The 26,200-nt window shown below is 53.5% G+C and overlaps 1 protein-coding gene across 1 annotated transcript in view; it reads right to left on the minus strand.

Moving 5' to 3' along the window:
- NTN3 (netrin 3) overlaps window positions 1-13,290 on the minus strand; it is a 39,559-nt gene extending 26,269 nt beyond the window's left edge. The window contains exons 1-2 of the mRNA XM_026071632.1: window positions 12,324-13,290; window positions 516-704 (exon numbers count right to left, since the gene is read on the minus strand). Of these exons, the coding sequence (XP_025927417.1) occupies window positions 516-704; window positions 12,324-13,290 (1,156 nt within the window). The remainder of the gene's footprint in view (window positions 1-515; window positions 705-12,323) is intronic.
- Between the last annotated feature and the right edge of the window lie 12,910 nt (window positions 13,291-26,200).

The following is a 26,200-nucleotide window of genomic DNA, read 5'->3' on the forward strand; positions in this document are numbered from 1 at the left end:
AGTCTAAACACTTCTGAGAGTGTCTACAGCCAAGACTCTCAAGACTGTTTTCCAGAGAGTTTAGTGATACCCTTTTCCAACACCTGCCCAGTCCAGCAGCTCTCCAAATACTGACTTCCAGAGACCAAAACCATGGTCATAGTGGAAATGCACATTCAGATCCTCCCTGTCTTTGCAAGGCAACAAGACAGCCCTAACAGTGTCTCCCTTTGTGGAAGGTACTCCCAGGAACCTGCCATTTGGTTTGCTTCCCTTGGGTTGTTCTCACCACCTCTCAGGGCTTTGGGAGCCTGCAGAGATACTGAGCTCAAAAGAGATCTCCCTGGCTGCCTCCCTTGGGGAGGCAGAGAAAGGCTGAGTTGGGAAAGGTTCAAGGTGACCCACAGCTGTTGCAAGGAGCAGCTGTACTCTGAGTAGAGCAGGGGGATTGGGTGGGGGAAATGCAAGGAAAGAGGAGGGAGACCCCGAGAGACCATGTTATTTGTGCTGTCCACATGAAGACCTCCCCACCTTACCTTTGCAGGCCTTGCGATCAGTGATGGACTTGCTCAGGTCCCGGTAGAAGCCCTCCTTGCAGTAATGGCAATGCCGCCCTGCAGTATTATGCCGGCAGTTGAGGCAAACTCCTCCGCTCTTCCTGCCTGAGAGCTTGTAGAGCTCCATGTTGAAACGGCAGCGCCTGGCGTGCAGGTTGCAGTTGCAGGCTGCAAGGGAAGGGGAGAGGGTGAGGCGGGGACAAGGCAGGGGAGCAGCTGAAGTGCCCTTGTCTTGTATGCTGAGAGATGGTCCCAGCCCACTGCACAGTCCTGGGCCACACAGGCAGATCGCTTGCCCTGGCCATGCCCTAGGACTCTCCATGCCTCGTATTGGGGCTCCTCTGCACTGCTGCCAAAAGACAGGTGTCCCTGCAGGTGCTGACCCTTCTGCTTAGCCCCTTCCATCCACACAGAAATGCCTTTCATGGCTTTTATCCAAAGGGACCAGTTATCCATCAAGATGTTCACTATGTCAGCACTGTCTGAGAGCAGTCCAGCCTCCAGGCGGGAAGTCCTGTGAGATGCGCAAGCTTCAAATGATGGTGGTGCCAGTGCCTGGGCCAGGGATCAGTGAGAAGAACCCATGCAGTTCAGACAAGCAAAAAGTCCACCTGGGCCTTCAACCTGGGCACTTGGACACTGCTCCCTGTGCTTGCCCCCACTTCATTCATGCGATCCCTCCCTCTGTCTTGCATTGGAAGCTTACAGGCATGGTCCAGAACAGGAGTATCAGGCAACACGAATGACCCCAAGCCTGGCAGGACCCTGTGCTGGCCCTTAGCGTGCACCCTGTAAATGGGCTTCAGGCAGGAGCTGTGTGTGGTAGAAGGCTCTTTCCACTGTGAGGGAGGAGAAAATATTCCTTGAGGAAATGGAGAGGAGATGATGGTAGGGCCAAGTCAACAGGCAGAAATGATGGAGCCTGAAAGCAGGGCACAGGGGTTGCCTAGGTCCTCACGCTGCTGCAGGGGGGTGGAGGGGGCAGGGCTGTCTGCTGCCCCATGGGTTCTCCCAGCTCAGCTGCAGGATTCCTCCTGGTAACGGAGCAGAGCCAGGGAGGGCACCGTGCAGCCGGCTCCAATGTGCTGTCCAGATGTGCAATATCCGCAGCCCCCCATGGGGCCGGGTGCAGGGGAGGTCAGTGCAGAGAAGAAAGGGCATGTGTGGGGAGTGGGGCCGGGGGGCACCTGGAAGGTAGGGGGGGGCTGCTCTGCCATAAATCAGAAACAAGTGCAGAACGAATGGCTCCAGTGAGACGCTGAGGGGAAATGCCAGCAGCGCCAGCTGGGCACCTGCCATCCTGCTGCCACCTCCTCCCCACTGTCTCCAACAGATGGCAGCCACCACAGCACAGTGCTGCCCAAAAGAGGTGGCTGGGCCTGCCAGGGCGTGTGGAGGAGGGCACCGAGCTGCATCCTGGATGGGCTGCTATCAAAAGGACTACTGATGAGACCACTGATGCCTGCAGCTCCAGCCCACCTGCTCCCCCACACTTTGCTGCACTGGCAACTCAGGCTTTGGTCCACCTCTTGGCAAGGAGCAGCAATGGAAGTGTTTCCTGATGCTCTGCCCACAGCCATCCTCAGGGATTTGAGCTCCTGCTCCCCCACACCTCACTCCCAGTGCCAGAGCTGCTGGCAGACGTGACTGCAACCGAGGAGGTGGCAGATGCGGGAAGGGACTGGAGGCCTCCAAGCACTGTGGTCCAGCCCTGGGCCAGCATCCCTAGGGACTGAGGCACCTGACAGTCTCTAGCCTCCCCCCCCCCCCTTTTTGGACACCAGCCATTCATGATGCAGCGACCCAAAGCCTTCCCCCCCCTCCCAAACCCCTGTAGCAGCACAACCAAACCATGCTGGGTCCTGGTTTGGGTTTGCTGGGATTTGGTTGTTGAAGCGAAGAGGGAAGTGAGCCATTTGCTGCCTTTGTAGTTTCCTGCCCCCTCCTTCCCCAGCAGCCTGTTTCAATGACAGACCCTGGCCTGCCCTTTTGGCAGACCACCCGCCTTGTGCTGGTTGTAGGGGCTGTGAAGGCAGAGCCCTGGCTGCCCTGCTTGGTGCCAACCTCGACGCGGAGGGAGAGCAGTGCCAGTAGCAGTCGGGGTGCTGGACTGCCAGCAGGGAGCTGGGCAGCAACAGAGCCCCAAAACTTGTTTTGTTTAAGGCTCTAACCTGACTGCATGTGCACGCACACAGGCAGAGCCCCATATAGAGAAGAGACACATGCATGTACATGCACAAACATAGGTGCACACACACAAATGTGCACATGCACCCTCACATAGATGTGCACATAGGCTCTGTGCACACACAAATGTGCACATGCACGCACATGCTCATGTGCACATGCATACACGCAGACAAATGTGCACACATGCACAAACACGTACATTCATACAGACGCTCACATATGAATGCACACAAAACCATGCATGCACATATACATGCATGCATATGATCATGCACACACACAGATGCTTGCACATTCACACACATGCACACACACATGCACACACTTTTTATTTTTTTTACTAGCCACAGGAACCAATAAGACACTCCTCCCTTCAATTCCACGTGTGCGAGATAAAAAGGAAAAGCACTGCCAGTTCCTGTTTAACACTCTCACAAAAAGATAATGGGAACAAGATTTCCTTTGGCTAAATGCGGCACCCTCCCCCAGTCCCCCCCTTCCCTGCCCTCCCAGCTCTGGTAAATTGAGGCTGGGTAAGAGTTTTTCCAGGCATACTGTGAAATTCATTAACATGTCAGCCCCAGATTTAACTGCTGGGCCTGCTTGTCGTTTGTGTGAAATTTCCCCCGCCGCCCTCCCTCCCTGTTCCCTGCGTCAGCCCTGGCAGCACCGCCAGGAGGAAGGTGGGAGCTTCAACTCGCCGCAGATCAAACGGCAGCTGGCTGCCTTGCACCCAGGCCCCTCGCGCACTTTGGCTTTCCAGCCTCGCCTCTGAGGCTGGAGACCCCCTTTTACGGTGTGGGAAGAAAGCAGGTCAGCCTTCTTCCTGGAGCAAGCCTCAAACCCAAAAGAGCCTTTCTAGAGGTTTAAAGAAGTTAGTGAATGCTGGTTAGGAGCCCTGGTACTACTAACACCACATACTCAAACCTCAGCTCCCCCAAAGCTCCCCTGAGTTATGAGATTAGTGTAAAAAATCACATGGTACGCATAAGAATAACAAGTTTGGCACGGTGGTGGGTGCCTTCTGGGGTTTGCACCTTTAAAGCTCACTTTTTCTCGGTGCCTGTGAGAAAGAGAAACTCTCAGGGCAAATTCTCACAACACGGCTAGAATCCAGGATGTGGCACTTGAAGAAAAAGCATCAAATATTGCTGGTGCCCTGACACGACTGAGTGGTGATGCTGCTGCACTCGCAGGTTTTGCTGGGGACCTGGAGAGATGTGGCAAAGTATTTCAAAAGAGAGGCTGCTCTTGCCTTATACGGCTAAGAGGATGGGGACAAGAAAGCTGGTGTAATTAGTGTGCCTCCATGTTCCTGAATAAAGGAGGTTACATACAACTGCTGCAGAGGGGCAATTTTTGGATATAGAGGGCCCTAATTCTTCCTTTGCTTCCCATGATAGTGAAAGGCCAGTTCGGACATCTTGAAAAGCCAGCTTTGTCATCTTCCTGGGAATCCCTGTGCATCCCTGGAGCTACCCCAGGAGAAACCGCTGCACAAGAAGACAGCTGGGACTATCAAGGTGCAAGGAAGCGAAGCTCTGAGTGAGCTTCACCCTTCAGGTGCCCATCTCTTGCTAACACCCTGGGGTTTTCTCATTCTGGGAAGTGCCTGCAGGCAAGTGTCCTGGAGCAGCTGGAAAGCTGCCCTGCTTCAGCAGCAACCCACTAACCGGACACACGGGAATGATACCTGGCATCACTCTCTGAGGCAGGTTTCCAAGGCCAGAAGCGCATGGCTTAGCACTGCCAGAGCGCAAGGCCAGGGTTTCTGCTCAGCTGCCCTTGGGAAAGGAAAACCCACTTGCATCCTCTTGGGAAGAAGAGGGAATCAAAGCTGAGAGGGGATGTGAGGAGCAGGGGAGGAGAAAGGTCATGTAAATAATTCACCAGTCTCGTTGTGGGTCCCTCTGCCTCCAGTTTAACTGGTAAGAGAATAACTGGCCTGGCCTTTTTGCACCAGGGATGCAGAGGGAGAAGCGGCATCACAGGCCCCTACCCTAGGGGACTGGCTCACTGCCTGGGTCCCTTGGTCCAGCCTTGCCTGGAGGCACTTCTGACCACCTTGCTGGCATGTCCTCAGCCCACAAGAGCCCGCCTTTCCCCAGCTGTGAGAGCCTGGGAACCTGCTGGCAAAACCTCATACCCCAGCTCAGGAGCCAAGCTTTGGTGAGAAATGTCTAGCAACTTCCTTTCACTTCTCAGCATCTTTCCTTCCGGCTGTGGCAGAGATGCTGCCCTTTCTTGCTTGTTGCTCCTGGTATGGACTGGGTGTCAGTTCCCCCATCACTGGGAAATGATTTACGGGGAGCCAAAAAGGGATTTGAGTCTGATCCCTGCCAGAGTTCACACTCACATTAACCTGCATGGCATACCTTGTGCTGGGGTAGGAGCTGGCATTGGGACAGACCTCCTACTTGCACCTGCTAAACAGACAAGACCTGGGAGGAAGAGCAAAGCTTCTGAAGGTGGAGGAAGGCCACAGATATCCTGTGACTCAGATAACCTTGCAGAAAGTGTCTAACTAGGAGCAGGCCAGGGCCCAGCTGCAATGCAGTGGTATGCTGACCTGGTTCTGGTTGCAGGCAGCACCATGTCCTTGCTGCATGGATAGACCGGAGCTGCCACCAGGGTCTCAGCACCCAGAGGACAGAGCAGGCAGTGAGGACAAGGCTAACATGGGCTGCAGGTCCTCCTCCAAATGACCACTTTGTGCCCCTCAGCAGGGGCACAAATGAGGGAGCACAATGAGGCTGGTGAGGCCAACAAGAGACTTCAAGGTCACGTGGGTGGCATACACTATTGCAGGGACCTCATCTAATACAGGGGACAAATAGATGATGCTGGAAGGGCTCAGTGCCAGCAAGCTCCCTCCTTTGCACTGCCCCAGAGTCAGAAGGGAAGGCCAGGGTATTCGGCCCCCAGGTTGCTGCAGATGTTGAGCTCACAGGCCAGGAGGGACACAGTCAGGAGACTAACTGAGAAATGCTAGGTCAGAAGTGGAGGCTCCCCAAGCGTGTGTGCCCCATGCTAGGCAGCACAGCAAGGCCCTGAAGGCAGGAACGCAAAGCCTGCCGCAGCCCAGCATTTCCTCCAGCTTGGGAGATCTGGCTGGGTTTTCCCTCACAGCTCTTCACTGGGATGGTGGCTGTCCCCATCTCTGGGACAGGGTTACATGAATACATGTGACTCTCTCCTTATTTCCCCTGAAGCAGTCATCTAGTGCTAATCAGAGCAGACGGGTCCCCCCTTGTACCGGGCTAAATGTTTGTACTGTTCCTCAGAGCTGACTTGGTTGCAAGCTCTGTCTGTCTCCTGTTAATCACTAATTAAAGGCTTGAATGTTCCCTGCTGTTTGGGGTATTAATAAGAATTTAATTGCACAGTTTGGGGCTAATTACGTGGTAGCTTGCTTCTGCCCTTGTACAGTATGCCCAATTAAACAATCATATGATCAATTAAACAATCACAAGATCTAATATTTTGCAATAATAGACTAATTAAACATCGACACCTTGCAATGGAGCAACCTTCTTTACCCTTTTTGATGGTTTTTGAACCCCTGACCAGGCCGCAGCCTCCCCCTTGCCCTGCAGCAAGACTGCCGCACAACCCTTCTCCCTTGCTGGGTGACCTGACCCTACAGCTCTGGATTCAGCCCCAAGGCACCCAGGCACAGGTGAGGCTGGTACCCTACAAGAGCAAATGTCAAGCCTGGGCTTGAGAAAATGCAGATGACAGTGGGCACAAGGGAAATGTTTCCTCTTCGCAGAGGTGGAAGAGCCTGGGGTATCAGGGCACAAGTGCGCTTGGGGCAGGAGCCCTTGGCACATGTGTGACAGAGCCAGAGCGGGTGCAGGATGGGCAGTGATGTACCCAGCCAGCATCGCATAGCAGGGTGAGGCCCTTGGGGGCAGGAGGCACCCGCTGTGCCTCTGGGGACCATGAAGCCTGCTTGGGCATGGGATGCAAGGGGGCTTGCCGTGCTGACAAGTTCCCTGGGAATAATTAGTTAATGGAACAGGCTCAGCGAAACCTTAGACTGGCTGCTGCTGCCAGCCCACAGTGGATTTGAGCTACGCCCCTGCTTTCACTGGAGGAGTGCCCGGTTGGGATGTTACCTCCACCCTGAGGGAAGGGGAATCCAGACCAGAAAACCCCCTTCCTCTCTCACCCTAACAACATATCCATCATGTTGGGCAGGGAGAAGCCCTGCCTCAGAGCACTGCAGCCACAGCCTGGAGGGTTTGGGGGCTGTGCGGCCATGGTCATGTCACATGATCTTACACTACCTCCCTGTGTGCCTTTCTGTTGCTGCCCTTCGGCAGGGCTTTGCTTCCCCTGCGTCAAAGCAGGACAGCCCCACTACCCGCTGCACTGGAGAGGACACAGGGCAGGCAGGGTGCGAGTGATTCACACATGGTTGCAGGAAGGTGGCACAGCCAAGCCTGGGACAAGAGATGACAGCAGCACCCCGGCACTACCAATGGGCTACTCTGTGCTGGGCACCTCTCTGGGGTGGTCCCTTCCTCCTCACCCATTAATTACTGCTTAGTTTGTTTTCCCCCAGCAGTGCAGAGGACTCTCACAGAGAGGAACATGTGGTCCAAGGTCGCGGGGAAGATGCTGGACAGAAGGGCCAAGGGCTCCTACCTCTGATACCAGAAAGCAGGAGAAAAGAAAAATTGAGTGCCTGCCTGGGAGAGGCAAGAGCTGACAGCCAGGAACATGAGGTACAAGGCTGATCTTCCCCAGCCCTGTCCCTAGAAAAGGATTCTGGACCATCAGACAGAGCATTAATCCCCTCCATAGAGGCTGGGTTCCCTTGTCGTTGCTCATGGGGAGCCATCTCACAGCCTCTGAAAACAGGCTGCAAAAGGGGTTGAATGAGCAGCTGACCCAGGACAGCCAGGAGAAGATGAAGGGGGCTAATTAACTTGCTGAAGCTGTAAGGGTGCTTTGGCCCAATTCCAGCTACAGACTGAGCTCTCAGATCTTCTGCACCTCTTGGCATTAATCCTGTGCCTGCGGATGTGATTGCCAGTAGGCCATGGGCAGCTTGGATCCTCTTCTCATCTGACCATAGGCTGCACCAGTGTAAAACAGCCCAGGCCAGTTCACTGGTTTCAAAATGGCATTTTCTGAGAGAATTTTGCATCCAAGTCACTGAGATAAAAAAAGAAAGAAAACATGTGGAGGGAGGGGAGGGCAAAGGAGATGGGTGAAGCACAGAGGTGCCTGCAAACCCCTTCACCAACCTGGGACGTGGCATTTGTGGGTACTAATGTCACGGATTGATCAGCTGTAGCACCATAGACCCGCCAGCCACTCTGCCACCCAGCCCAAAGTGGAGGGAACTGTGGCCAGCGTGGTCTTCATAAGAGAGTGCAGCCACTTCCCTGGAGAGCCCTGGATCAAAGCAAGCCCCTTGTATTATCCTCTTGCTCTGTGGAGCGGATTCTGCATGCTGGAGCAAGGTTTCCCTTTTGTATGGCGTTCAGAAAGGCTCTCCAGCCGTGGTGGCAACAATGGGAACAAGAGCTCCAGAATTACCAAGGAGTGGATCAATTACTTCCAGTGGCTGCACTGCACTAATCTGTTCCCCTCCAGCCCCGGGTGTTTTCAAGGACAGCCTGCCGACCCAATGACCAGTCTCACTGTGGCAGTGGGAGTCCAGTCCAAGCAACTCCTTGTGCGTAGGCAGAGACCTGCTGCTGCTGTGGGGAAGCATTGCCCTGCCTCCCCCAGGCACGGATGACAGCTGGGACAGGCCCCTCGTCAGTCCATCTTGGCACACCCAGATGCAGCAGGGAAAGGGAAGGCACAGGTCTATGAGAATGAAGCTGATGCATCACACAGGGGTCTCTGGATTTTGGCAATTCTGCTCCCATCGGCTCCTCTGCAGGGATTATTCTTCTCTGTCCCAGGCTAAAAGACTGGGGGCTCAATGGCAGTAGAGGGTGTGTGTGTGGGGGGAGAAAGCCTCTCTCATTCTGTGCCCTTCTCTTTTCCCTGTTTCAAGCAGTTTTTAATACAAATAGTCCTACCTGGGTTTGGCAAATGAAGAAAACCCACCTAAAACAATGCACCTGAAGACAGGCAGCCTCTCCCCTCCCCTCGTCTCCCATCATCCTGATCTGGCTTGGTTCCCCTGGACCAGCAAGCTGGCCACCAGGCTCCTTCTCCACCTCTCCACCATGCCTTGAACGCCTTCTCCTTTTGGGCAGGGACCATCCCCAGGTCTCCTATCCCAAATGGAGGATCAGAAGTGGTAACTTTTCAGTCAGCTCAGCACCATGGGGCTGCTCCTTGCACAAGGCTGCTGAGCTGGTAGCTGCTTTTTAGTTTTAATAGGCCAGAAATAGCCACCTGAACCCCAAATGACAGGCCTATTTCCACAGGCCTGGACAAGAAAAGCCTTGGCAGCGAAGTGCCCTGGGAGCTCCTGGCACTGTGTTGAGAAGAGAGGCGCCCTGGAGGGTACAAGGTGGGGTCCTGTTTTTGGCAGGACGAGCACATTGCCAGTCAAGCAGGCCTTTCAGGGCACAAGGAGAGTTCTGTGGTGCCAGTGGGCCAATGGCACTCCAGCCAGCCCACATGGTGGATGGACACTGCTGATGCATGACTGTCTTCAGCTTGCAGCATGCCACCTGACAAATCCAGTCTTGACATCCCGGCTGCAGCACCCCCAAACGCTGCCTGCACTCCAAAGTCACATTTGCCCCTGTAATAATGTGGTATGGTGACCACCTCGTCCCATGAACACCATGGCCACCTTATGATGGCCAAATGATGGTCATGCTCTACACTGCTGCTCAAATTTTATCTTTGATTTTTTCGCCTCTGCATTTCCAAGAACAGGCAAAAAGCAGAAAATCTTGTGAAATAACTAAAGCAGAACCAAAGGGGCTCTGGTGGGCTCTCCACCCTGAAATGTGTGGCCACCCCCTGAGTCCTCTCTCTTCCTCTGACACCTTGGGCCAGCTCAGCCTCTGGTGTAAATTCCAGGAAAACCTGGGATGGGTTTTCTCAGATTGGTTTATTTGTTCTCATCTCCAGAGTCATGCATGGCTGTCCCAGTATCATGACATGTTACAGGACATTACTTCATCATCACCCCAGAGCAGTTAGAGACTTTGTGGGGGGAGGGGGGGCAATAGGCAAGGATAATCCCCTTTGCAGGACAGCTCTGAGTTATGCAAGGGAAGGACCTGACCATTGGAGCACCAAGGCAAGAAGCAACAGTCCCAACATGGTCAGAAGCTACAGCAGACCCTTAGCTCTATCTCAAGCAGCTCTCAGGGTGCTGGAAACTACCCTGTAACTCTGCCCCTTGGATCAGCTCTGGACTGCCATGAGGCTTCAAGGATTCCTGGGTCCAGCCTCCTCCTCCTCAGCTCTCCATGTGATGCCGACTACTCCATGTGAGTCTCCATCACAACGGCACCTCACACCCAGGGCCCTCCCACACTGCTCCCATGGGTGGGTTCGGGTTCATCTGAAAGTGATCCAGGCTGGGCCAGCAGCATGGATCCCTGCGCCATGTCCAGGGCTGCATTCGCAGGGGGATGGAGTCAGGGAAACACCCACAGCCTGGACTGAGCAAAGGGAACTTCCCGGGCGGCCCTCTCCTTTTAATTGGTGCTAATTGCTGCGTCTGTTCATGCTGGCTGGGGAGATGTCATTGTTGAAAGGCACAGAGGGGAAGGCTCCGAGAGCTAATCCAGCTTTCAGCCGCTAAGCCCTTTGGAGGCGTGTGATGGAGAAGCTCTTTCAGGTCCCTTCAGAGAGGGCACAAAGCCCGAGAGAGGAAAGGGAGAAAGAAGGCGAGCGAATCAACAGGAAAAACTACTTTCACACGCAGCTCGGCTACAGGCCTTTGTGTGCAGGGCTTGTCAGGGGTGTCTTGAAGGGACCGCTCTGCGCCCCTGCCTCCTCCCAGTTTTTCTTTTCTCTCTCGTTTATCTTTTCAGGCCCATCTGCCAAAGGGGTGACCTCGCTGGGGGCAGGGAGGGCATGCAGATCACCACAGGGATGCTTGGGGAGTGCTGGCCTTGCTCCCAATCCCGTGCAGGACTGCTCAGCCATGCAGCTGGCTCAGCTCGGCCACCTGGTCTGAGGGCACCCAAGCCGTGGCAGCAGCTCTTGCTAGGGTCCGGGCCCCATGGGAAGGATGGGAGGTTTGCAAAAGTTCTCCCCAAATCCAGTTCCTTCTCTGAAAGTATCAGGCAGGAGTCCCCTCTATGCCAGCTCCAGCAGAGTTGTTCTGCTGTAATCACACTGTTTTAACAAAGCATAAGAGCCAGAGGCAGAGGCTGATCTGGGGCAGGGTGGCCATCACGACAGCAGCCTTGACAAGGCAGATGAGGTGGGACATGCACCCAACCACTGCCCCCTCAGTGTGCTTTTAGACCCATCTATCTGCCAGTCTGAAATCTTCCTAGGCTAATCTCCACTGGACATAGACCACTGGAGGAGTTGGAAACGACCAGGGGTGCGGATTTGTTTTTCATTCCAAGTTTTGCTCAAAAACTTATCTTTCTGAGACAAGGGGGAAAACAAATGGGCTGACACACTTCCACAGGGCATATGGTGTTTTAAAATACCAGCTCAAGCACTTCTTTTGAAATAGCTGCCTTTCTGGCCATTCTTAGAAGAAATCTTATGTAACATACATATTTAAGCTGACAGCTGGGATCTCAACAAGACATYGATTAGAAATATTAACAAGTCCCTCTGACCTCTGGCACATCCACTGAGCCTTTCATGGGTTGATTAACGGTATGGCTTCCCCTGTCTCCATCCTTGTGCCACCCTCTGGGACCTGGGCTTTGGTCCAGGAGGAGGTAAGGGGTTGTTTTTACCTCTCCCAGGAGTTCATAAGTCTCCGGCATCCCCCCACCTATCAGAGATTAGGATAAAAGGCAAAAGCTTCCACAAAAATCCCATAGAAAAAGAAATGTCAAAGCGTGGTGACTGAACAATGTCGTTTTGATATTTTTGAAATGTTTCATTTAGATTACAACATTTGTAATTCACATAAACTTTTTAAAGAACAGATAAGCTAAAATGGCCATGCAAAACACTGTGCCAGACCAAATTTGAATGATAAAATGTTGAAACACGGTATTCCAAATATTTCCTTAATCTCTTGGCTTTTTTTAAGCCACACTGCCTCCTCCCTGACCCAAACTACATCTCAATGGGGAACCTCCATGATTTTTCCCTTGGTCCAGGGGCAACTGGTTTGCTACCCAAGAGAAACACCCCTTTGCAAGCACAGCTGATGCCTCCTCAGCCTGTGCGGACATGCTGAAAAACAGTAATTTTTCAGAGGGTTTTGGTGCTTTGGCTTGTCACTGAATCACTGCAGTTACAGAGGAGATATCCCAAAGAAGAGACAGAGCAGATGCCAGAGCCTTTCTCAGCCCTCCAAAAGAGGGAAGCGCACCAGGAATTTGAAAAACATCTCAAGAGAAGCACAATTCTTAAGTTTGTCACAATCCCGTCACTTCTTTCCTTTGCAACTCATCTCTGGGGTTATGGCCTGCAGGGAGAAAATGAGACAGGGAATACAGAGAGGGAGGAATCACTTACCGAGGCACTCATTGGCCTCCCTGGCATTGGCCCGCTGCCAGGGGCGGTCGTAGTGGAAGGGCTTACAGCGGTCACACTCAGGGCCTTCTGTGTTGTGCTTGCAGTCACACACCAGCTTCTGCTCCTTGTCCTTCACGCAGCGTGATGCGTGCCCGTTGCATTTGCAGCGCCCACCAACCTGCAGCTCACCCACTGCATAGTAATAGGGTGATGAGCCAGTGCCTCCATCCTCCTCTTCATTGTCGCGACTCCCCAGATCACGGAAGAGATGAGGGCGACTGAAAATGACCCGGATGTCAGTGGCTGTCACCCAGTCCTGGAGCACGGGGCTGTTGTCGAAGTCTTGGGCAGAGGGCCGCCCATCGAGGGTGCTGAAGGCAATGAGGCCCCCAGTGAGGGGGTAGAGGTCAGTGAGGCCATCGGTGCAGAGGGCCTCCTGCTCGTTCTGCTTGGTGACAGTGGCTTTGTTGGGCTTGCCATAGATCTTGCGGCACTGAGAGGAGTAGTACTGGTATGGCACCCATGTCTTGCCATAATCCATGGACTTGAAGATGGCGGTGGACTCGGGACGGGGCGAGCAGAACTGGAGACTGACATACACCACCTCGAACTTCTTGCCGAGGGAGAGGGTGAGGGTGACATTCTGGGGTGAGTGGTGCAGGGTCTCCGAGCGCCAGCACGTCATGTTGGAGGCAGTGTTGAGGTCAGTGAGGTAGGCTGGCGGGTGGGCTTTGCGGGGGTCTGAGGCATTGCAGTGCCGTGTCGGAGGCTTCCCGCATGTGCTGGAGGCCTGCACCTCCTTCCCGAAGGCAGCATTGACAAACTCAGGGATGCAGCGGCGTGGAGCACCATTCTCATCGTAGCAAGGGTCTGGGGGTGTCTGCTGGGCCACAAAGGGGTTTACTGTCTGGGAGAGGCCCAGCATGCAGGCAGTGAGGAGCAGGCGCAGGAGCTGCAGGACCTCCATCCTCCTGGGGCAAGAAAACCAGATCCTTCCTGGAGGAAAAGCAAAGAGCGGTGAATACATGCAGCAGCTCATGTCCAGGTCAGCTGGACAGCAGTTCCCACGCTTGCTCCACCTCAGAGGCTAAAACAGCACAGCAAAGCCAGTATGTGGGGGTTGGCAAGGCATGTGGAAGACCCAGATACCTGGGCCTTGATTTGTGCACATCTTCCCATCCTGTTTCCACTGAAAGAGCATCCTGGGAAAGGAGAAGGTAGTTAATTTGGGACATCCTATTTACAGCAATCCCTCATCTATACCTCAGCAGGAATGAAATACCTGGGGAGGTGACAGAACAAGCTGGGCTTAGGAATGAAGGAGGTCCAAACCAGGCACTTGTGCACAGATCTTCCCCAGGACTCTTACAGATGTCTTGCAGATCTTGGGCATGACAGGGACTTCTGAGACCCCCTGAGAGCCTTTTGCAGGGGGAACAAATGCCCAGCATCCTGCCTGCAGCTGCCAGGCTTTTATGTACAGCCCCATACATGCAAGGTAATGTCCCTGAGCTGAAGCAGCTCAAGTCACACAGCAGAGAAGGAGGCAAATTAGCCCAGTGATGCTAGCGTGGCTGGCCGAGACCCCCACTGTGTTTTCCTTTGCCTTTCTGTGACTCTAGAGCGTCAGGTGTCCTTCTTGCCCCCAGCCTGAGGCCAGTGTGTTCCCATCACAAATGACGATTGAGCTGCAAAGATTTACTGACCTCTCAAAGCTCCCAGATGGGAGTCAGCCCACCTCTAAATTCTGCAGGCTACATCAAAGGCGTGGGAGGCACAAACATGCCAGCACTGAGGGCAGTCTGCTTGGTGGCCGCTCTCTCTGAATGGGACTTCTGACAGCAATGCTGGAGCTGCCTCCTCGGATGGGATGCTAATCAAGCAATCTCCATCTCTCCTATCCTCTCACCTTGCTGCTGGCTTTCTTCTTCAGCCAGGCTTGCACAAGAAGCATTGGCTGGTTTAGCCATGCCACAGAGGAGGGAATGAGACAATATCTTTTTGACATCCCTTCACCAGTTAAGCCCACTGCATGGGCAGTTTATCCTGCAAGAACATACTCACAACACCTGTCAGAGTTAATGGACAGAGGGAGAAGGGGGACAGGTGAGCCCCCCTTTGCCTGCATGCAAAAACTTGTGCTGGAAAAACACATTTTTTGCTGATAGGGGCTACATCCCTGTAGAATTTGCTGACAGCACTATCCCCCAAGCCCTGAAGTTGTTCGGCAAGATGGGGGCTCAGCCATCATGACTCCCACACCTCCCTGCACTTCTCCTGTGGTCAGCCCCACTGGGAGCTGAAGCAGAGGATTGATCCAGACTTAGGAAAACACCTTTAGAAAGGAGAGTCAGTACTCAGCTCTTCTGCACTGTTTGAGTGCCCCAGGAGGGGCTGTGGGGAGTAACACAGCTTGCGGCACCATAGGGCAGGAGGACCCAAGAGGCTGAGGAGATCTTTAAGTCATGATAGCAACAGAAAGCCCAGTATTGTCAAATCACAGCCTGAAACACTTCCTGTCAGCACTAGGAAAAAGAACAACAGTGAAAACATGTTGTGGCGACATTCTATGACAGGCAGCAGCTCTCCAGGATTAAGTCCAGTGGCTCAGCTGGGGCTCCTGGGGTCAGCACCACCTTCCCTGCTGTTCCAAACACCCAGTGTGGCCATCCAGCTGGCCACAAGCATACCACCTTCTCTGAGGGGATTATGAGCCTGGGGCCGTATCTCCTCTGAGTCACACTGCCATGCTACCAGAGTGTCTCCACTTGCCAAAAGAGATTATTCTGGCCTTGTCCCCAAGAAACTGAGGTCTGGGTCTGGCCCATGTGTTAATAAAAGAAAAAGCAAGAGAAAGAAATCTCAGGGTTTTACTAGGCTCCTCTCCCTGCAGCTGCAGGACAGGTCTAGGTAATGCTGGGTTGCTCCCAGAGGACATGGTACATCACCCAGTTATGAGCTGCTGATGTGCTGTTGGCTTCAAGGATGGATGAGGGATGTGAGGTCATTTCATCTCCCTCTGGCTCTGACCAAATCAGGACTGTCCCATGAAGCAGTGAGACATGAAACAGTCATACCCCATCCTCAGCCTTGAGAGCGGCTCTGTGCCAAGGAGCCAGGTTTCACATTTACTGAGGAAATGTCTTGAGTGCTGCAAGCCACCAGGAGAGGGGCAGATCTTCCTCAAGAAGCCAGGCTGGGCAGCTAGCACTGGCTGCGCTGCCCTGCCTGCACAGCCAAGTGAGAGCCATCCCCGCACTCACTTAGCTGGAGGGGCAATGCCAACTGCTGCCCAACCTCAGAGAGGGCTTGCCTGCAAAGCCAAGACTTTCTGGCCTCTTCTCAATAGCATCAGTCCTTTGCTGAAGCAAGGGAAGGCGGAAGAGATCCCTCCCCCCCCCCCCCACATCGTCCCTTCTCCCACTAGTAAATCATTACAGGATGACTTGGGTTTTGCACTTTGCTCTCAGGAATGAAGCTTTGGCCAACACTAGAGGCACGACTCAATGTGGCAAATCCTCTGCTACTAATTTATAGACCCCTGCCCCCAACACTGCTCCTGGCTATCCGTCTGCCTGTTCCTTCTGAAGGAGGCAGGCGGGGAACAGCCAGTTTGAAATGATCTGGGATTTTTTCCTTTCACAAAAAAAGGAACTGTCGCTTTGGAAGAAAGCTTGCTCTTTCCTGACTGCCAAACCACTAATGGGGCGGGAAGCTCCTCCCTTTCCAGCCAAGCACAGCCATGCAGCCAGCTCCTCTGGAAAAGCAGAGCTGATGTTGCGACTCCGAGCGAGCCAAGGGGGGAGCAGGGAAAGGGATCTCATCCCTTCCCCAGAGATCTCCCCCAGAAGGACTCCTGATCCCACCACTTCTGTACCATTTACTTGCTGCTTCATCCATTGCTGATGGGAAAGGAGATATTTGCTGCTAAAACTCAGAGGCTCCCTTGGTGGTCTTTGCTTCTCCCTAGTAGGTGTAGCCTCTGCTATCTGGCAGTGCTGCAGAGCTTTTCAGGGAGATCCCTTGGGCTCTCAGAGCACCAGGAACCCTGTACTCCATCAGTGTAGCAGACACACAAGGGTTGCAGGAGCAGAGGTGGAAACAGAGGCCAGTGTTAAACCACTTGCCCAAAGCCATACTCAAAGGCTGGCGGGAGAAGGCAGGTTCCTGCAGGTCATGCGCTGTCTTCACCCTCTGAGAAAGAGGGTGGGGACATGCCAGTCACTGCAGCAAAGAGCCACTCTGCCAGGCTTGGAGCAAGCAGTGCCGTACCAGGGAGTGCCAACCCTGGCCAGTAGCTGGAGCTGGAGGAGATGTGTCTCATGTAATTCCCTCTTCTTCTCAGGCAGACTGTGATGTGTGTCTGCAGAGGTGTTACCACCCCATCTCTGAGCCCATCCACCAGCAGCTCCTGCACTGGCAGGATCATTATGCTCGCTAGGGCTGGCCTGTTCAGCCCCACTGCTGCAACTCATTCAACCTTGTGTTGGGCCAGAGACTGAGGGCCTTTGAAGTCACCTCCTGCTTCTTGTCATGTCATGTGCAATCCCAGAGCAATACCCTTGCAGAGACAGGGAGAGCAGGAACCAGAGGGCAGCAGTGTTGGGAGATGAAAGACTAGCATGTAGCCGAGAGACAGCAATGGTGCTCAGCTTGGCACTGCCAGTGCCTCACCACCTCCAGTTGGGTTTGCACCATTTGCTGCATCAGGTACGAAAGGAGAGCATCTCTCCAGAAGAAGAGTGAATGGGCTCCCCTGAAACTTTTCCAATCAGGAAAACCAGACCAATGCTCCCTTGGAGGTACAAAGCAAATACTCTCCCCAGCAAACCCAATAGCTTTGTGCTGCACAGGGCAGGCAGAGAATTGAGCACTCCCGGCTGCTAGACCACAGCTAAATCTTATTTCAGGCACTGTGGTGCAGGACATCAGCCAGTCTGTCTGCATCCTGCACCTTCAGTGCTCTCCCACACCAGATGCCCCATAGAGACCCCACACCACCCTCCTGCTCTCTGGCAAACAGGGCTTGCAGTGGCGCGGTTCGGCAGCTAAGCATGTCTGTTTTGCTTGTGCACAAGGGATGATGGCAAGAGCCTTGCAGCCCTGCTGAGATCAAAGTGGGACCACATTGCTGGTGAAAGGGGGAGAAGCCATAGCTGCTGCTGGGAAAGGGGGCAGGGCAGGCACACGGCACAGCGCTCACAGTTGCTCTGGGCCTCTGCCCCAGGCTTACAGCTAGGTAGCAGTTTCCTACCGCTGTTTGCTGGGGGACCATGAAGGCAGCCTGCAGAAACACACTGGAGAGGTCTTGTTCTCTGCATTGCTAACAGCTTCTAGACTGAGCCCAAGTTGATTACGCAGACACCCCCTCTTTCTTGTCCCCCAGCAAGTGCTTGACATTAGTCCCTGGCAAATTAGTAATGCCCTTCCAACCCCCTCCCCCCAACATCAAGCTATAAAGAGCCTCCCCTGCACTGCAGGACAGTGCTCTGCCTGGAGCCCCCAGCCCCACTGGCTGGCAGCTGCCTCCCAGGTGGGGAGACGAGAGTGAGGGGGAGGTGAAGCAGCGGCCATAGGCCTTGCTGAGCAACCAGGCCGCCTGTGCTGGGGAGGGTGAACACTGCCAATTTTACTCTGTCCAGTGCGCTGGGAACTGTCCAGCAAGAGAGCACAGATCAGTGCTGAATCCTAATGGGACAGACTGTGCAAACCCAATGGGATGGACAGACTGCACAGCCCCACCAGGACAGACCGCAGAGCCCTAACAGGATGGACTGCAGACCCCCGATGGGGTGGACTGCAGAGCCCCAACGGGAGAGACTGCACAAAGCTGATGATAGGACAGACCACACACAGCTCCAATGGGATAGACTGCACAAACCCACCTGGACAGACTGCACAGGTCCTGATAGGATCGGCCAAATAGTCCTGATGGGATGAACTGCGCAAACCTGAAGGGATGGACTGTGCAAACCTGATGGGATGGACTGTGCAAACCCAATGGGATGGACTGCACAGCCCCAATGGGATGGACTGCACAGACTGGGATGCGCTGCACAAACCTGCCAGGAATGTTGGGCTGCTGAGAGCTGAGTCAGCTCAGTGTGGGCTGAGTGTGGCTAAGGGTCTGCCAGCTGCATCCCCAATTACATCTCTGTCCTTCAGCACAGAGGTCCCCTCTCCCTCCCACTCTCAGCCCTGGGCAAAGAAGCTGCGGCTCTTACAGGCTCTTTTTTCCCAAGGCAAGGAGCCAGTCCTTTCTTTCTTGCCCTCTTTCTGCTATGCCAACACTGCTGCCCTGCATGGGAAGGGACAAGCAACACACATTCTCCAGAGAAAGGGGAAACCTGAACACTCACTAACCATGCATCCCAGTGCCCTTAAACCTGCTCTCCCACAGGAGAGACCTACTTTAAAAATCAGTTATATCATGGTAGAACTAGTGAACCTGACTTCCTACAGGTTTGTGTCCTTTGCTGCACAAAGCTCCTTCCCCCCGCCTTACTGGACATTCTCAGCAGGCAAGCGTCAGCAGGTGCTTCAGCTGTTCCCGGACTACCTGCCTTGTGCCAAGCAGCCGAACTTCGTGAGGACAGAGCCAGAGCCTCTGCAAGCCCACGGGCAGAGAGTCCCAGCTCCCATATAGCGCCTGGGACTCCAACTCTCACCTCTCTTCACTCCCTGGGAAAGCACTTGGCACAGTGCAGGCCTCTCTCCCAGCACAGCAGCCTGCAACATGCTCACAAATCCCTTGGCAGTGCCATTGGAGACTTGACCACATGCATATCCGCAGATGCTCAGCACAGCCCTGTGATGCTTCCAGTTCTCCCACTATCCCCATCACACACAAACATGCAGGAGGCCTCTCCCTCCTGCCATGGAGAGAGACCCAGCAGGGTGCAGCCACTTCCCCAGGACCCTGCAGCCAGGGGCCCTAAAGCAGACGCATGGCAGCATCTTGCACCGAGGCAACCCTGGAAGAACAGCCACATGGGAAAACATCTAAGCACACAGGAAAGAGAGAGAGAAACCTATAGAGATCTCCCAGCAGCCAGGAAGATTTTTTCCTTGCCTGAGCTGAAACTACTGGGAGCAACCTCAATCTGCTCCAGGACAGCTCAGGATGCATTTAACGAGGCACCAGCTAAACCACGTCCAAAGAGAAGTCTTTTACCCCCATAACCTCTTCTCTGTTACACTGGCAGCAAGAAGGCATGAGTAAGGCTATAATCAGGTCTCCTACCTGCAAAGACCTTTCAATTCCCCATTTGTTAGTAAATGAAGATGTTGGAAAATGCCTTCCCAGCACAGCACAGTCATCTGCAGTGGGGAACGGGCAGCCAGCAGCCGGCTCCTTTCCCCAGAGCACATCCCACTTTGTGTCCCAAGGCACAGTGTGAAAACACTTGAAAATGAATGAAAGCTCTCAAAATGTAAAAACATCACCATCAGCTGGGATCTGTCAGCAGAAGCTGCAGGAATAAGCCTGAACACTGCTACTAGGCCAGAACAGGCCAGAGCTGGACACAGCTTCCTTGCCTTCAAGCGGAGCAGGGCCCTTTTTCACCAGCCAAAGAGCCGGCCTGATATCTTTACATCAAATAACAGCAAGGGAAAAGCCCAGAGCACAGCTGGCCTCTCACCGGTGTTCACAGAGGAGATGAAGGCCCGTGAAGGCCAGCTTGTTACGAGCAGGGCAGGAGCAATGGGCCAGGGTTAATGCTGCCTTGGGGACAAGGTCCAGAGTGCTGGGGAACGGGAGCATTTTCTGCCCTTTCTCTTGTGGCAGCTGACTTCTGACACCAGCGGAGCAAAGGCTTTTCTGTTCTGTTCCTGGAAGCTCTCCCACAAGTCCAGCCAAGCCAGGGGACCTGGGCAAGGGCTCCAAAAAGTTTAACGCCTAACCTTTAAGGCCTCTGCTCTTGCCAGGGAGCAGTCGCCTGGGAGCCAATGCTCCAGCGCTCGCCAAGCAGTGTATCAGCGCTCCGGAGGCATCGCATGAATGGAAATCATTATCATCTGTGAGACCACACACATGCATACATGCTCCGCACTCAGCTCACCCCATTATCCTGCTGAAAGAGAGCTGGGGCCTGCGGTCTCCACGGGCCTCACCTCTGTATCGGAAAGGAGGGCAGCTGCAATCTGCTCCGTTTTATGCATATTCAGCATGACCCCTGGACTCCCGGCAAGCTGCCAGAGAGGCCCGGGAGTGGGTATTTCTCTCCCTGCTCCCACCTGCCCCCCTTCCATTTCTCATCTTCACTGCCCCCAGTTCAAATCAAATGGAGACACTGTTGACTAAGCATAGGAGAAAGGGGCTGAGTCTGGCCCCATGCATGCCAGCAGCGATGCTGAAAGCAGCACAGGACACGTGGATCTGGTGTAAGGAGGAATACGGGCTCCTGACACACAAGCCTGCAGCAGGGTGGATCTCCAAGCCTGCAGAGATGGCATTGCAGGGGAAAGTGCCCTAGTGTCTTCCTGACTCTGCTGTGGGATTAGGACCATCAGGTTATCTCTGATGGTCACCAGCTTTCAGCCATCATCAGTGCTCATGCTGCCACAGCAGCTGAGAGAGGCTTGTGGGGAAGCATGTCAGTTTGGGGCTTACCCTTCCCAAGGAAGCACCCGCTGTCTCAGGCCCCTGCTGCGGCTTCACTCCTCCCCAGAAGTGGCTGCATTTTTGAGGTGGGCGATTTCCTCACTTCTCTATTTGGGGAATGCTAATAGGCTATGTGGTTTGGAAGGAAATCATGATACTTTAACACTCAGAAGTGCTTTTCACTTTAAAAATTAGCTACTACATACAGCACCTCCACACCACTTCTCCTCAAAGTAATACTTTAATAAGCTCGACCTGTGGTGTTTCCTTGCATCCCACACCTTAAGGAGAGGCTTGCTGGGGCCATGCTTCCAGCCTGGTCTTCTGTGGGACTCCCCTTCCCCACTGCCTGCCAGGGGAAGCACCACCTTTGAGAGCAATACTGGGGTTTAGGTGCGTATTTGCAAATCAGGCACCCATTCACATCCCTGATCTTCCCCATTTCAGTGCCAGTGCAGCCCAGTAATCTGGGTGCTTAATGGTCTTGTTCCAAAGATCAAATGCACACAGACAGGTGCAGCAGGTGAGTCAAAAAAGAATAAATTTCCCCAAATAGTGACACCAGGATCTACAACAGACCCAGGGTCACCCCAGCACAGATCAGGGCAGTGGTAGCTTTGCAGAGGTAATTACAGGATTAAGTGGAACAACAGAGAGAGGGAAGGGAAGAGAAGGGAGTTATTAGGCAGATTTGAACCCAGGACCTTTGCCATGCTGGAACAGCCCTCTCCAATTAAAACAGAGAGGGAAACTGCAAGCTGACCCCAGCAATAGTCTGCTCTCCACACTGCAGCCCAGCCACCGCAGTGGGTTATTGCATATCGTTTGCTAATCCGCACAAGAACGCGTTTGAGGCCTGAGTCACGCATTGAAAAATGTGTCTTTAACAGAGGGCAGGCAATTGCTAAACCCAAGCAGCCAGCACTGCATCTGAACTGCCAGGGGAGGGGCAGGGGAAAGCACCCGAACAAAGGCAGGGAAAAGGTGTTTCCCTCCTCCAAGGGACCAACAGTGCTCCCCCGTGGGTCCTTTCTGATGCTGTCAGACTGCAATAAGAGTAAAGGAGACTTTTTTTTCCTCTGGGCCAGGGCAGAGCAGTGCATGGGGTGCTCACACTCACTCTGCCCCAGCAATTCCTGAAGAAAGCACTTGGCCTTATTTGGAATTAGTTTGGACAGGGGATGTCTGATCCCCCTCAAAGTGCTGCTTCACCCTGCACACACACAGACATGAGATCCTAGATTTGCGCACTGGGCAGGGAGAAGGCGGCACGCGGCAGGGAAGAGCAGGCTTGTGCCCACCCCTGAGGGGCACTGAAATGCTCCTCGCAGCACAGCCCTGCCAGGGAACAAGGGGCACGTTTCCAGAAATCACCCGAACAGGGACTAAAGGACCCAAGCACATGAGGCTAAACAAGGATTTAGGGATCAGATCCAAAGTATTCAGTTCTTGAAGGACTGGTTGTACATGAGCTGTGCAAGCCCCAGGAAAGCCCTAGAAAAGCCCTGTAGCCCGGCTCAAGCACTGTCCGAGCAGGAAAGCACTGGGAGGGCTGGAAGGGGACTGTAAGGAGAAGAGAAATGATGTGCTTGCATAACGCTTGGAGAAGGGACCCTCTAGGGTTCCCGGATCCCCGGCTGATCACTGTGCTGGTGCACTCACTGCACGGCAGCACGACACATCCAGGCACGCCACTCGCCTGGTGCGGTGGGCCAGCAGTGGGCAGAGATGCTGAGGCCTGAGAGAAGGCCAGGGCCAACAGCTCACAGAAGCACCCCAGCCCACCTCGCTCCGAGCCCTCTCTCAGCCCAGCTCCTCTCGCTGTGGCCACGCTCAGCCTAGATGTCAGCACAGCTCCCAAGGGAGATGCAGTTGGAGGTAGGAGATAGCTGAGGGCAGTGGAGAAGCTGCGAACGGGTGTGAACGACCAGAGTGTGTCCCTTAAATGGGATACATCTGCTACCAGAACTTGCAGGTTACCATCTCATTATAGGCCCTTTTTAATGAAGGCAAACCCACAACCTTGACACCTGTGTTGAGGAAGTTACCCATTTCAGACCTGCCCCAGTCCCCCATAACTGGGACCCCTCCAGGGGAGCAGACAGGGCCCCCAGCCTCCCCACTGGCCTCCCTCCTCTTTGCACCCGCCTGCGGGTGCTGGTCCCTTGCATGAGGAGCCCAGTGCCAGCTGGGGAATGTTTCGGCCCCCATCCGACAAGCGGAATGCGTCAAGACCAAACTCAGCTCCGGACACGGATAAATCATTCCATGTGTCGCAGGGACAAAAACACAACTGAGAAATATTTAAAATGAAAGGAAAAACCCCACACAGCCAAGGCGCTGAGACCAGGCTCGGCCTTCTGACGGAAGGGAGCAAGGCAGAGGAGAGCAAAAGCAAGCAAACGGTGGCAGGCCGAGCGCGTGAGGGGCAGTGCGCATCAGGGCTTGGAGAAGAGAAGCCAGAGGGGTGCAGACGTTGCGAGCAGGAGGGGCAGAGGGAGCAGCAGAGCTAATCGCATTTCCAGCCCGTGTTAATGGAATGATTGGTGCCCACTTGGGACATGGCTAATGGCTCCTGCACAGTGCAGCGTGTTCTATCTCTGTGGCACTAATTCTTTATGAGCTCCCTCCTCTGTGTCCATTTTTAATTTAAATATCAGAAGTCTAAAAATATATACATACTTTCATCCATTTTTACTTGTGAAGCCAGTTACACTGTGCGGCTCCTCAGATCAGAAAGGTTCCTTGGGCTTTCAGCCTCTGCTTTGCAAAGTATGCGCAATTCATGTGGGCAATTACGAGACAGACCGTATTTCCGAAACAGGCACTCACAGTGATAGATATTGCAATGCACTTTGACAGGCCAGAGACAGCATTACACAAGCCATATGATACCACTGCGGTGCCAGGAGACACATACAAATTACACTGCATGCAGGAAAGGATGGGCCAGATTCTGACCTCAGCCCCTTTGGCACCAAACAGAAGCAACTCCATTCAGATCAGGCCAAACAAGACGTAAGCGACTCCATTCAAATTTACACTGGCATACCTGTGGTCAGAATCTGGCCTGGCTTGAATTAATTTCAGACTGATGTTGCAAAAAGAAGAAACAGAGCCCAGATTTCCTAGGTTATCGAAAACGCAGGAAGAAATCCACCAAGAAACAAACAGTCCAAGGACTACTCAAACATGTGCAAAGAGCTGTCAAAGAATGGATCCTTAAATGCATTATTAGTTACCCATTTTGGTAATTCATAAGTCACAGTGTCCACAGGAAAGACAGATAAAGCTATGCAGACCACAGTAGCGTCCATAGGTTTGCCATTGGATCCTCCCAAGTCCACCTGGCTCACCAGAAGCCCTGGATGAAGCCAGCCCCTCTCTCCCTGGAGGAGACCAGGAGGTGAGATTTATGCATGGTATTATCTGCACACTACGGAGCTGAATCCTTTTTGTGTGACACTCAATTTGTTGCATTCCTTGGCCAGTGCTTCCCACCAATGCATGTTGGAGTTCTACTCCTAACGCTCCTAATGCAACAGCAGCTAAAGGAGACATCTGGAGCCACCATTCTCAAAGGAGCATAAAGCATGGTTGCCTCAATGCAACCCCGTTTTATTAACATCTACTACTGCTTGACTTGTTGCTTTACAAGACTTTAATCCCATCCTAGCCATCTTAAACCCCTTTGCACATTCCTGCTGCATTGTTCGGATTCATCACATGCTCCCAGGAATATCATTTGGTATGCAGAGCGCTTTATTCCTGCTGATCCCAGCTGATGCATGGGACTCTTGTGGTTCCATCAGAGAAGGCCTCATCACTTCTGCCCCTTTCCACTCCGTACGGGAATAAAGTGGTCTGGTTTCCATAACGTCCCTTGTTGCCTTTTCATAACATGCCGGGCACAGATGTTGAAAATAGTCTGGATGAATATTTAAAATGGTATTCAGAGATGACAACATTTGGCCAGCTTTGAAAGATCTCTCACATAGGGTACAGGACAGCTCATGACAACAGGGCCGGAAACACACACCACTTTGACATCTCATTTTTTCTCCGTGGCTATTGGTACAATATTTCATGCCCCTGGTGTCACACAGCCTGTTATTGCTTGAGTACCCGCCCAGTCTCCGGTATTTGGAAGAGGCTGTCACGTACGTTTTTAACATCACGGGCAAAGTGGAATATGGAAAATCTGTCGCATTTCCATACCAAGTGCAAGTGTCCTGCGCAGGCTCAGGGAGGGGTTCATGGGGGCGCAGAATAATTGTTTCCTTATGGAGCAAGGCCTGACTAACAGGGTGGGGGAACAGGAGAGAGAGATGCTGTATACCACCTTGGCATGGCAGGCTGCTTCCCTGATGAAGGAAGACAAAGACACTCAAACACAAAAAAGCATGTGCCCCAAGGCCTGCACCAACAGTCATCTCATTCAAGGCCTGGAAACCCTGCTTAGGCCTGCATCTCTTCCAGCTGTCGCCCATGCTGGGACCAGGCCCGGCTTGAAGACTTCAGGTTCTGGTACCCACCTCCACCTGGGGCCCTGGGAACAGCACCAACACCCTTCCGTTAAGACTCCCAAGGCAGTTTGCATTTCTGGAGGGCTGCAGGGCTCCTCACTACAGGTCACAGTGCACTTGGCTGCATTCCCAGGCCTGGTTTTGAGGCACTTATTTTTCCTCCAGACCTCAAACTCATCTCAGCTCCTGTCAAATCCAGCATTAAACCTGCTGTCTTCTCAACACAGAGACCTTACTTGCCCTCCTCTTACAGGTGTGCACATGGAAGCATCTCCACCAGGCTGCTGGGACCCCCAGTAACCTACCACACACTCAGCTCTTGGACTGCAGGACCTCCTGTCCACTCGCCAGCTCGCTCCACCAAGTGGTCAGAAAAGCACAGCAGCTCCCTCTGTTTCATAAATGGAATATTGCAGAAAGAAAAGGCTCCCTCCATCCATCAAAATGCCTTGAAGTTCATGCTCAAAGCATAGCTCCAGTCACCTCCTCACTGCACTGGCCACAGGGAGCTCTGGCCTCTCCTCACTTTCAGGGAGAGCAACAGCAAATTTGGCAGGGGTAGAACAATCTGTGATCATTTCTAGCCATTCAGGGTTTGCACATCCAGGTCTACACTCAGTATCATCTCAGCCCAGCTACAGCTCTGACACAAATGGCTCAGCCAGAGGTGAGGCTGTTCAGCCCAGCTCATGCCATGTCCCCTGCTTGGATACACTTGCAGAGCAAGCTCATCCAACAGAGCGGAG

This window comes from Apteryx rowi, unplaced genomic scaffold (genome assembly GCF_003343035.1).
Source record: "Apteryx rowi isolate R43461 unplaced genomic scaffold, aptRow1 scaffold_329, whole genome shotgun sequence".
Taxonomy (NCBI): Eukaryota; Metazoa; Chordata; class Aves; order Apterygiformes; family Apterygidae; genus Apteryx; species Apteryx rowi.